Source organism: Vicia villosa, unplaced genomic scaffold, assembly GCF_029867415.1.
Source record: "Vicia villosa cultivar HV-30 ecotype Madison, WI unplaced genomic scaffold, Vvil1.0 ctg.000089F_1_1, whole genome shotgun sequence".
NCBI lineage: Eukaryota > Viridiplantae > Streptophyta > Magnoliopsida > Fabales > Fabaceae > Vicia > Vicia villosa.
Window position 1 is genome coordinate 836,820 of NW_026705008.1, and position 13,020 is coordinate 849,839.

Below are 13,020 nucleotides of genomic sequence, written 5' to 3' on the forward strand. Positions count from 1 at the left end.
AACTTTTGCTACAATCAAGGTCTTCAATCTGTTAGTTTCCAAGAATATCTCTATAATTATAAACTATATAATCTTCAATTGTCTGATTTGATTCACCTGAATGATTCTTCAAATCTTCATATTGATTCTTCAGATCTGTCATATAATATATCACGCCTTTATTTGATTTGCATAATATCCCTAAATATTCTGCAATCTTTTGTTGTAATTAAATCACATATATTTAATTCTTCACTTCAGCTAGGCATGATGTCGTAACATCCCATGTGACATGTTATTTCAGATGTTGAATTGCTCCAACATAACATGTTTTATCATTTCAGTGGGATTCTTTGTTGTACCTGATGTTCTTATATATTTATACATACAAGTTCCTTTATTTGTTTTACAAAAATTAAGCCAACTCTAAAACCAGAGAACTAACACTAATGATGGGAAGTTAGAAGAAGGTTGAAATACATGTTTTGTGCTCAAGAGAGGCCACACCCGTTCCTCCCGTCTTACCTCGTGGTGCTTGAAATCGAGCCTTTATGCACAAGCCTTGTGAGAAGCCTGGAATGGTTGCCCATAATCCCCTGTTTGTACTTAATGGATGAGAGTTTTATTGTGAGGGATTCTTGTGTAGCCCCCGATAGAAGGGAATGGGAAAGCATTAACGTCGATGCAATGTTTTGATGAAGGGTTTTGACGTGTGGCCCTAGACTGAAACATATGATATATCTTGTGGAAACTCTGATATATTCTTTACTTGGCACAGACTCTGATTGTTGGCACGTTTAACTCTGATTAAAATTTTCATGTTCTCAGAGCGAGCTTGCAAACCTCACTCTAATGAGACTAATTTTTTTAATATGTTTAAACTCAGAGATAACTTACAAACCTAACTCTATTGTTCTAAACTACCATGCATCTTTTATATTGATTAATCCAGGAACATTCATATTGATTAAATTTTCGAAATTATAATTTTTTTTCTAAATGATACTCTTAGGGGGAGTTTGCAAACCTAACTCTGAAGTAGTCATGAAAATGTTCAATATTATTCACAAGGGGAGCTTGAAAACCTCACTCTGTTGAAGTTGAAAATTTTAATAAGTTTTAAACTCTGGGGTAGCTTACAAACCCAACCCTGATGTTTTTAAATATTTTTCATTTATCAAAGGAGAATTGTTCATCAAAATACATGGTATTGTCATCATCAAAATGGGGGAGATTGTTGGAACAATTTTGGTTCATCAACTAATTCATGGAGTTTTGATGATAACAAGTTCTTTTGTATGAAGAATAATTTTGTACTCTAACTGTTTGTTTAAGTGTGGAGATACTTTTTTCAAAGATTATGGATTCTGAGTATGCAAGTTATGGACTTTGGACAAGTGTAGATCTAGATTATGAACTGGAAAAAATTTGCAATCTGGGCTATCCCAACACACTATCAACTGTCAAAGAAAGAAGTGTTTACAGCGACAAATCTGCTTCTACAAAGTATTAAGTCATCTACTAAACAAAGTTTATCCAAATCGACTCTAATAAATCAAGAATCTGAAGACTCGATGTTTCTCAAAGCACGAAAGACTACTCTGATCAAGCTTCATCTTAAGTTTACCAGAAGCCTCTGACTCAAATAGTTTGAAGTGAATAGAGTTAGTAACTCTGGACTCTGAACAAGCTTCATCTCAACTCTATCAGAAGCCTATGTTTGAAAGAGATTACTACAAAATAAGTTAGTATGGAAATATTAAAATAATTTCAAATCATCAACATTTCCACTTACTTGTTAAAGAGGATAAAGGACTGTATCAGTACCAACTTTTGCAAAATGTCACATCCTCACCTTCCACGATGTTGTTGCCGCCACTCTACTACTGAACTACTCAACGTCTCAATGCAACTATAATTTTCGAAATTCCATCTTCACCCTCTAGCAGATCTATTTTTCATCTATTTAAAGGAGTGTTTGAAGCTATGGAAAAATGAAGAAAAAGAAAAAGGCATAACAAATAAATCAATTACAAAAATTTAAATCCATTCAAAGAGAGAAACACAAAAAGTAGAGCATCAACATAAAAAAGAAAATTGTTATAATTGTTGAAAGCTTCATAACTTTCATTTTTTGTAATTATCATTGTATTGTAACTGTGTGTATCTACTTGTTAAGAAGCACTTTATAACACAACTCTTTGAAATATTTAACAAGATTGGTTAAGATTCCTTGGGGGCTAAAGGTTTAGTCAGAAGTCTCGAAAATACTTACACAAGTTATCTTTATGGTTGTAATAAAAAGTTTTTGATGAATGGATTAAGTCCTTGTTGATAAGGCGAATCACCTGAGTTGGGAAGACTGGAAGTAGCCTAGTAAACGATGAACCAAATTCTTTATCCTTTATGCTATCCTTTAATTTATCTTTTAGGTGTTCTAAAAAGTGTTAAATCTTGAAACTCAATTCAAACCTCCCATTTCCTGTGTTTCATTAAACTTTCAGTATCTTCCTTCTTCTGAATTCCCTTAAAAAAAATCCATTTGCAAAATGACAACTTTTCTAATACCAAGCAACAACTAGCCACCTTTCATTCGTCAAATATTGTTTAGGGGAAAATACAAGTTATATACTGAATTTTCTTTCTCTGCTGATATTTCAAAACAAGAACAGCAAAAGAAAATAACTAAAATAAATGTGAAGATCTAAGTGAAGAAAAAGAATACATCACAAGTTCATGGTTACCAAATTTTGGTGAAACAAACATTATCAATGTCATAGAATTCAAATTCAACAAGATACCACAATCAAAAGCATTTGTAATTTGAAACATGTGCCAAAAACCAAAATTCAAATATAAATATTTTTGTTTAAACTTCATAATAAAATTAGACCATTTATTAGGATAAGGTGTCTAAATAAAATTCAATTTCAAATTCATCTCAATTAATAAGATATGAGGTAAACCTAAATAGATAAAATTCAACGGTGGCATGTAATACTTGTATAGATTACGACAACAAAATCTCTTGGGTACTAGTACTAAGTTTTAAATGACTAACTATGTTAAATTTCTCAAACTATGTTAAGTATAATTTATCCATTGAAATGTAAAAACGTTTATTAATTTATTAAAAAAAGAAAAAGAGATTAAAGAAAAGTAGGCGGACAAGTCCGCCGCCCGCCAACCCGTCACCTTGGTGGGGCGAGCTAGATTTTTAAGCTCAATTTCATTTGGTGGGTTTTCCCACCTCACCCCTTTTTTGACAGGCTTAAGGTGGGGTAGGGCGGGCAACCCTTTTTGCCACCGTAAAGCCAACAATACTCATGTCTTCCACGTCTTTCACAGGCACTGATTTATTCGAGAACACTATATCATTTTGAGATTTCCAATCTGAACAGACAATAACATGTCAAATCATAAGACACCCTCTTAGTTAGAAGTTTTTCTAAGAGGTAAAAACATTTGAAAAAGAATCAGAGCATCTATGGGTAAAACTACAGACAAACCTAACCATCTAAAAACACTATACCAAACATAAACACTACGTCGCAGTCAAAAAATGATGAGCAGATGACTCTAGGGCTCTAGAACAGAAAGGACATGTGAGACCTTCTGGAATGAAAAAATCCCACTTTTGAGTAAATTATCTCAGGTAGGAATCATATCCTCTAGGAGCTGCCATGAGAACATGATTTCTTTAGAGGGGGGTCTAGCTACTACTTTAGATACAAGAAAGGACCTCCTCCACTAACGAAACCTAACGATCACTAGGAAACTCACAAGTGAGAAGAAAAGAGTATGTAGCAGCATCTGAGTAAGACCTATCTTTGGAGAGGCGCCACCACCACTTACTATATTGCGAGGAAGAAATAAAGTCCCCGACGACTTGGAGAATATCAATTATCAACACATGCTCATGCTAAAAAATACGAACTCCCCTCCACTTAAAACCCAAATCCAAGACTGGTCATCCCATCTACCAACCTCCCATATAAAACAATCATTCTGCTTGGAGATAGAAAAAAGACAAGGGAATCTAACTCTAAAAGGAATATCCCCCCACCTAAATATCACTCAAAAACTTAGTAAGGAGACCAGATTTAACATTCTTGACAATCACTATTACAGTGATACCAGAACGGTTAAAAAAGGGATACCACAACGTCTGACCAACCATTGTGAGGTAAATGGTGGTTCTATGTATGATGATATCCACCACAGTCGCGCGACCATGATTATATATCAAGAAACGCGTTAACTATCACAACGGTTACGTCAAACAACCGTTGTGATATATATACTAAGTTTATTATAAATAATATAGAATGCTTATTTTTCTAATGTTCACTAAACATATTATCTTTCAATCAAATCTAGAACATTCTAATATGACAAATTAAGTTATATTAGAAGAACAAGTTACACGTTCAATGCAAGACAAGAATTCTTTAGCCCCTTATCTGCATTTTACTCTTTAAGTGTTAGAACTTGTTTTAATGCTCTTTGTTCTTTAACCCCCTTCCTCCACCTCTAGTTTATTTTGCAAACTAAATTAGAAGTGAAGGAAGGGGAGGCTGAAAAATTACAAGCGTTAAACCAAGTTCTCACTATTAAAGAGTAAAATGCAATTAATGGGCTATAGGATTCTTGTCTAGAATTGAACGTGTAACTTGTTTTCAAATATAACTTTATATATCGTATTATAATTTTCTAATGCAATCCGAAAAATTATATATTCAATAAGGTGTTGGAAAAACACTAAAACCACATAAGATATAATAAACTCATCTTAAATAAATATTAATAACAACATTCATCAACAATAAACCTTAAACAACATACAACTTTTATATGTAACAATAACAACATCAACTCAAAAAATGTGTCAGAGACGTACTTGTCCCATAATGGAATCTAAAATGAAAGGAAAAGAGGATGGAGCTAAAGTGAGAGCAGCAAACATGTGTTAATCCATAAGTTTGCAGCGCTCACACAAGTTTGTTGCGATCACTTTAGCTTCATGCTCGTTAATTTTTTCCATTCATCCATTCATACCTACAAGTCAAAACAAGCAAAAACATAAACAGAAACATAAACAAGTCAAAAAATTATGAAACAACCTATTGAAACCTAAACAATAATAGATAAAAATATTTTGAAACATAAATGAAACCACTGCATAAGTTTGGAGAAGACGAGTAGAAATAGGTCTGAGGAAGATGAAATTGATGCATAAATTTAAGGTTTAAATATGATTGAGACGAGTGACATAGATGTTAGAGTTTTGTTTTGAGAGAGAAGAGTGAAATAGATGTTAGGGTTTTCTTTTGAGAAAAATGACTATTATGTATCGAGCGAGAGATAATTTTGTGTTAGGATTGGTAAGACGAATTGTGATGAAATGATTGAACTTTACACCAAAGTTGACTAAAAAAACTGTGGTGATATACAAGGTCAAACTCATTTTTGTGCGATAAAAGGAAAATTATTTGAGCTGGAATCCGAACCCCGTCACTTCTGGTATATTTCACTACAGTTTTTAACTATGACCGTAATCAAATATCTTTTAGTAAATAAAAAAAAAAATCCAAAAACGATTTATTACTACAATTAATTTGAAGGCCTTTGTAATATTCTACTACGAAGAATCTATTTTATAGTGGTGAATATTATCCTAAAACTTGTCCGAAGGATCATTCTTTTTGCCACCTAAATACACGATCTCCACCAAAAAGACATAGAGTGGAGACATGAAGCTCTACCATGCAAGAAGTTAGAATAACTCCATATCCAACAAAAAGGATATCATGTCGGATACCTCTATCACCTTGCCTATAAAAAAAATCAATTATTATTAAATTTTGAAAATTATAGTGGTGTGAAAACAAATACAATTTTACTTATAAAAAAAAAAGAAAAAAGAAAAAAATACTATGTAAAATTCTACAACCGTGTCATTAGAATGAATTATTTTATAATAATAAACATTTCATCAGTTGCATAATTGTCACATGCATACAAGAAATTGTTCCAACAAAAATGTCTTTTTTTTTTTCAAGTAGTCTTGTTTGGTTTTTAAAATTTTATTAATTGTTATTTATTTGTATAATTTAATTAAAGTTATAAACATTATTATTTCATATACATTTATTACTATAAAATATTAATAATAATTAAAACAAATAATTCCATAAAATTGGTAATTATTATTTTTTAAGAGTATTTTGTAAATAACCAAATGCTAATTTATTGATAAAATTAATTCTTTTTTTATTACAATATTTTGCAAATAACCAAATGCTAATTTATTGTAGTAAGGAAAAATTAAATTTTATGATGAAATGCATATTTGAGGTTCTCTTGTAGATAAGATAACCATATAAACCTGTCCACCCAAGTACAAAGATCAACTATTTATCTATATATATAAAACAAACTATATCACCACTCTCTCATAACTTGAAAGAGGAAGCTCCAAACACCAGAATGGAAGAAATAAAATGGATAATACCCACTTCACTCTTCCTCCTAACTTTCCTCATCCTTTTGAAATTGATTCAAAAGAAACAAAAGTACAAAAACCTTCCTCCTTCCCCGCCATCTTTCCCACTCATAGGCCACCTCCACCTCTTGAAACAACCCTTACATCGAAATCTCCACAACCTCACTCAAACCTACGGCCACGTCTTCTTCCTCCACGCCGGAATACGCAACATCCTCGTCGTCTCTTCACCATCCGCAGTAGAAGAATGTTTGTCAAACAATGACATAACATTCGCAAATCCAATTCTTGGCTTCATGTTAGCTTTCAAATCAAGTGCTTGTCAACAATTCTTGGCTTCATACTTTTCTCATTATTATTTATCGTATATATAAAGGTTACAGGGCTATATCGGTAATTACACTAAATAATTACATTTAAACTAATTCCTATTCACATCCCCCTCAAATTGATGCTGCTTGTCAATGAGCATCAATTTGCTAACAAGAAACTGATGACGTGGACGCGGAACAGCCTTGGTAAGAATATCTGCAATCTGCAACTGAGTACTGACATGAGGAAGTGATATTATTCTGCCGTAACACTTGCTGAAAAATATCTCAATTACAATAATACAACATTAGGGTTTGTTTCTTACGGTGAACTCTGGCGCAAACTACGTCGTTTAACAACTATGGAGCTTTTCTCCACCAATCGCGTTGCGATGTTCGCGAAAGTTCGAGAAGAAGAGGTGAGATTGTTGATTAAGCAAATATTTGAAGGGTGCAAAGGAGAAATAATGTCAAAGGTTGATCTCAAAACAAAAACTTTGGAGCTTTCTTTCAACATCATGTTGAGAGTGATATCTGGGAAACGATACTATGGTGAAGGTGATGGTGTTGCCTTAGGAGGAAAGGAGTTTCAAATTTTATTGAATGAATATATAGAGCTACTTGGAAGTGGAAACTTGAATGATTATTTTTCATTACTGAAATGGATTGATTTTCAAGGGAACAAAAAGAAGATGGTGAAGTTGATGAAAAAAATGGATACCTTTCTTCAGAAACTGGTTGATGAGAAACGGAGAGATTGGAGCAATGAAGAAAGAAATATGACGTTGATTGATGTTATGTTAGACTTGCAGCAGAAGGAACCAGAATTCTACACGGAAGAAATTGTGAAAGGTGTTATTCTGGTGAGAATGATATACTATATATACTACTCCCTCTTTAAGTGTCGTTTTAGAAGAATTTTTTTGTTCCTATTTAAGTGTCGTTTTATAATTTAATGTTATAATTTGTCATTTATACCCTTATTTTCTCAATAACTCCACCTCAAATTTTTCAATTAGTTATTGGAAAAAGTGAGTGTATGATTGAATTTATTTGGAAAGAGAAAAATAAATAAGGATATAATAGGAAAAGTAACTCTAATAATCCACTATCTTGGTTGAAAAGCTTTTTGCTAAAACGACACTTAAAAAGGAACGGAGGGAGTAGTACTTTCTTTCTTGCATACTAATTAATAAAATATAAATTTAGTTGAAAATTTCATAGATTAAAAATGATTAATAGTATAGTTAATGTGATTATTTTGTGTATGAATATTATTAGAGCCAATATATATAAATAATTTATTACAAAAATAATTTTAATTAGTTTAGTTTTACATAATTTTTTTTTGAAAATTAATTGTTTATAATTTGTTATGTGTAAAATAATATTTTCAACATGTATAATTGTAAAAGTTTATTTTATTATCTGTTTGAGATGTAATAAAAAGAATAGAAAAAAATATAATTACTTTTATAACTAAATATATTTTTGGTTTTTATTTTCAAGAGTTTTGAATATTGTTTAAAAAAAAGAAGAAATAATTGTATACCATATCAAAATAGCATATACATATAGTAACAAAGATTTAAGACACGAAGAAAACAAAATTATTTTAAATAGTAAAAGTAGTTATTTTTTGCAAAAAATTATAACAGTTAGAAATTCATTTAACTGCTATTAGAAAAAAAATATCATACACCTAAAACTAAGTTGAAGTTCAAAGAATTCTGCCAATGTAATGAATATAAACTAAAATATAAAAAATAAAGTGTGCATATTACTATCATTAGAAAGTCAATTATAAATTAAAATTGTAGTGTGGAGGAATTCTAAGAGAAAATATTCTATAAGAGCCTTTTTTTTTTTTTATAATCCATATTGATCTATATCATTAATATGTAATATTATTAATTTTATAATTTATGAATTATTTTTATAAAAAAATGAGAAAATTAATTTGAGTTTTATACATTAAAGTTAATTTCTTTTTTTACCAACTTAGACTTAATTATATTAAAATTAGTATAAATGTATATTATTAATATTAAAACTTTTAATTTTTATTGAGTATATATAAGTGTAGGTTAAAATGATAGGTTACTTCCTTATAACTTTCTTATAATTTCTAGGTTTTTCGTCTAAAACCTCATTTGCAGAGATTAAGGTATAGGTTATAAGATATGCATACCCATGTCTCTGAGGTGGCTTGATGACTCTTTTCTACCTATCTCTTGACAATAGGTAGTCATCGACGGTTTCCTCAACTTCCCTAGCATCGTCTGCTTCTTCTTCAACTTTATCTGGGATATAAAATTCAGCATTAACATGCTCCACCTTAACAAAAATCTTTACTTATTCCAGCTTTTCGTTAAATATTTCTGCACTTCAACTAACATCATCAGTTTTCTTAAAAGTCATTTCAGCTTCATTGAAAACTAAATCTCGACTGGTGATACTCTTCTTGTGACCTAGCTCTAGGCACCATAGCCTACAAGCTTTTACTCATTCAGGGTATCCCATGAACATGCATTTCAGAGCTCTAGGTTTGACCTTGTCTTACCTAATGTGAGCATAGACTACGCAACCAAATAATCTCAGCTTGTCGAGGTCTGGTGGATGTCCCGACCAAACTTCTTCAGGTGTCTTAGGACATCTGTTTATCAAATATGTTGCTGTCAAAATAGCCTTAGCCCAAAACATCTTCTTTAATCTAGCACTAGTCAACATGCATCTAACACTCTCTAAAATAGTTTGATTAAACCTTTCAGCCAAACCATTTTGTTATGGAGTACCTGCAGTAGTTTTGTGCCTTGCATTACCAGAGGTAGCACAAAAGTTGTCGAACTCATCATTACAAAATTCAAGGCCATTATCGGTTCTAAACCTCTTGACCTTTCTGCCACACTGATTTTCGACCAGAGTCTTCCAACTTTTAAAATTTTCAAAAGTTTCATCCTTAGTCTTTTGAATGAATATCCATGATTTTTTGGAATAATCATCTACTGTGGATAGAAAATACCTCGCTCCTGAATGTGATGGTCACCTTGCAGGCCTCCAAAGATCAGTATGGATGTAATCAAGGGATCCATGTGTTATATGTTTGCCTTTGTTGAACTTAATTATGTAAGATTTTCCAAGTACACTTGGTTTACAAAATTTCAGCTTTTCGATTTTGTCACCACCGAGCAGATTTTGTTTCCCCAATTCTACCAAACCCTTTTCACTGACATGGCCCAATCTCATGTGCCAATTTTATGTCTTCGACAAAAATTTCGTGGATGCAACATTTGTCGAACCACTTACAACTTCAGCCTCAATGGTATACAAGCCTTGTTTCTCGCGCCTCTCAAGACTTTCTTTGACCCCTTCAGGACTCTTAGGATAATTTTCTCTCATTGGAAAATATAGAAATCAAATTTCTCTTCAAATCAGGAACATACCTGACTTCAGGCAATAATCTTATTGACTCATCATGGAGCTTGAATCTCACAGATCCAACATCTGCAATCTTGCAAGCTTTGTTATTTCCCAGCAATACAGATCCACCATCTTGATCACATAATTCTTCGAACAAGTTTTTGTTTGGAGTCATCTGCCAAGTGCAACCTGAATCCATAATCCACTCCTTACTCGAGTCACTGCTTGAAACCACAAGAACATCAGATGATTCGAAATCATCTTGAACAATGGATGCGTTACCATTATCCTTACCTATATGATCTTTCAGGCGTTCAAGGCACATCATTCTTGTGCGACCCTCCTTCTTACAATGATAACATTGAATACCAGATGCTTCGCAACTGTAAGACTTATGTTGACTTTTACCTTTCTTCTTATCGAACTTACCATCCTTTCGCAAGAATTTTCCCCTAATGGCCAACCCTTCACCAATAGTTGAAGGTTTCTGCTCCTTTTGTTTGTTCATGTCCTTAGAATACAAGGCTGATTGAACTTCTTCGAAGGTCAAAGACTCCCTTCTATACCGGAGAGTTTTTTTGAAGTGAGCATGTGACCTAGACAAAGCGCACAACAACAATAACGCTTGATCTTCATCATCGATCTTCAAATAAATATTTTCAAGATCAAGGATCAACTTGTTGAATATATCCAACTGCTCAACCAACACTCTGTCTTTAATCATCTTGAATGAATACAAAGTTTGCTTCAGGTAGAGTCGATTTACCAGCGATTTGGTCATGTTCAAACTTTCAAGTTTCACCCATAACCCTGATGTCGTCGTCTTCTTTGATACCTGTCGAAGAACATTATTACCAAGGCTCAACAAGATTGTGTTGTGGGCTTTCTCTATCATGGCTATATTTTCTTTTTCCATTAATGCAGCATCCATAGCTGCCACTTTCTTCAACGCTTAACAACCATGCTGAACCAGTAGGGCTTTCATCTTCAAGCACCACAGACTGAAATCGTTCATTCCGGTGAACTTTTCAATCTCATACTTTGTTGAAGATATCTTCTCCACGCTCAATGCACCAATTTGTTGTGAAAATGATGCCAAGAACAAAGTATAATAAGAAACACCATGGGAAGAAAGAAGAACAACAAAGAATTGGTTATAACTATTATTCTTTACTTTCTCTTTAAATCAAAATTACAAGTGTTACAAGAATAATAAATAACCCTCTCACCCTAAATTAGGATTTGCCTTATGCAATGATGAGAGACTAATATGCTATTTATAATAAACCTAACATACTAAACTATGATGCTTTTTCACAAATATCCATTACAAGTTTAACTTATGGTAAAAGCTAACTTAAACAATTAGACATTACAAACACGCCCAATTCAAAATACTAACAACCCTAGTATTTCGACACTCACATACTAGAACATACTTCGACTACAGTATGTAGGTCTTCGACAGTAGCATTCGAACAAGCTTCGATCTCATGTATATTCTCTGTCGAACCAGAAATTACCCTTTGACATAATAGAGTTCGATCCAATTCTCACATTAATTACATGCTTGCTAACACATGAGGTTGACAATTAAAGCAATGTACTAGCTTAGGTGAGTGAATCTTGAATGATGTTGAGATTAAATCTACGCATATGAAGAAATTATGTTTCTCTCTATTTTATACTAGTACTAAACTTAAATATTATTCATTATGTCTAAAGAATTTGGTCATGTGTAAGATTGATATAGTTAGATATTTTTTCAATATACGTGTGTTAAATGACTATTACCATGGAATAATCAATGTTGACTTTATATGCATTTTAATTAACAATTGTAACAATAATTAATTAGTTTTACTTTTACTAATGTTAGTTTTTGGATGATAAAAATGGTACATATTCACATACCACAAAAATTATCTTGAATTAACAATTCACATGGTATGTGAAAATAATTATGCAGGTTATGCTTGTAGCTGGCTCTGAAACTTCAGCTAGAACCATGGAATGGGCATTCTCACTTCTTCTCAACCATCCAGAAAAAATGAATAAGGTTAGGGCAGAGATAAACACAGTTATACATGAAGATCATCTTATGAATGAATCAGACGCTTCAAAACTAAAATATTTACAAAACGTAATTATGGAGACACTTCGTTTATACCCTGTAACTCCAATGTTGATACCACATGAATCCTCCAATGATTGCAATGTTTGTGGCTTTGATATACCAAAAGGGACAATACTTCTCGTGAATCTTTGGACTCTACATAGGGACCCTAATTTATGGGTGGATCCAATAAGGTTTGTGCCAGAAAGGTTTGAAGAAAGGGAGTTAGATAGTGATATTTATTATAATATGATTCCATTTGGTGTTGGAAGGAGAGCTTGTCCTGGATCTGCTTTAGCAAAACGTTTTATGGGAAATGCAATAGCATCTTTGATTCAATGTTTCGAGTGGGAGAGGATTGGGAATGAGGAAATTGACATGACTGAAGGAATAAGTATCACAATGCCTAAAGTTAAACCTCTGATTGCATTATGCAGGCCACGCCAAACTATGGTAAAGGTTCTCTCGAATATATAACTTAGGTATTATGCAGGTTGTGTTGTATGTAATTAAATAAATAAAAATATGTGTGAAAAATAAATAAATGAATTGCAAGATAAACTAAATAAAAATCGACATCCAATATTTTTTTTTATTTGGTGTTGAATTATTTATATATAGTCATACTTATTATATATATATATATATATATATATATATATATATATATATATATATATATATATATA

At 32.2% G+C, this 13,020-nt stretch overlaps 1 protein-coding gene across 1 annotated transcript; it reads left to right on the forward strand.

Moving 5' to 3' along the window:
* The first annotated feature begins 6,404 nt into the window (after positions 1-6,404).
* LOC131623939 (cytochrome P450 81Q32-like) lies at positions 6,405-12,926 on the forward strand. Its single transcript, XM_058894939.1, has 2 exons — positions 6,405-7,658; positions 12,185-12,926. Exons 1-2 carry the CDS (start codon positions 7,158-7,160, stop codon positions 12,806-12,808), a joined length of 1,125 nt encoding a protein of 374 aa, XP_058750922.1. The 5' UTR covers positions 6,405-7,157; the 3' UTR covers positions 12,809-12,926.
* The last annotated feature ends 94 nt before the right edge of the window (positions 12,927-13,020 follow it).

Coding starts and splice junctions, on each gene's coding strand:
- LOC131623939 (XM_058894939.1), top strand. CDS start 7,158: ATGGAGCTTTTCTCCACCAATCGCGTTGCGATGTTCGCGAAAGTTCGA. Junction 7,659..12,184: donor TTGTGAAAGGTGTTATTCTG/GTGAGAATGATA, acceptor ATAATTATGCAG/GTTATGCTTGTAGCTGGCTC.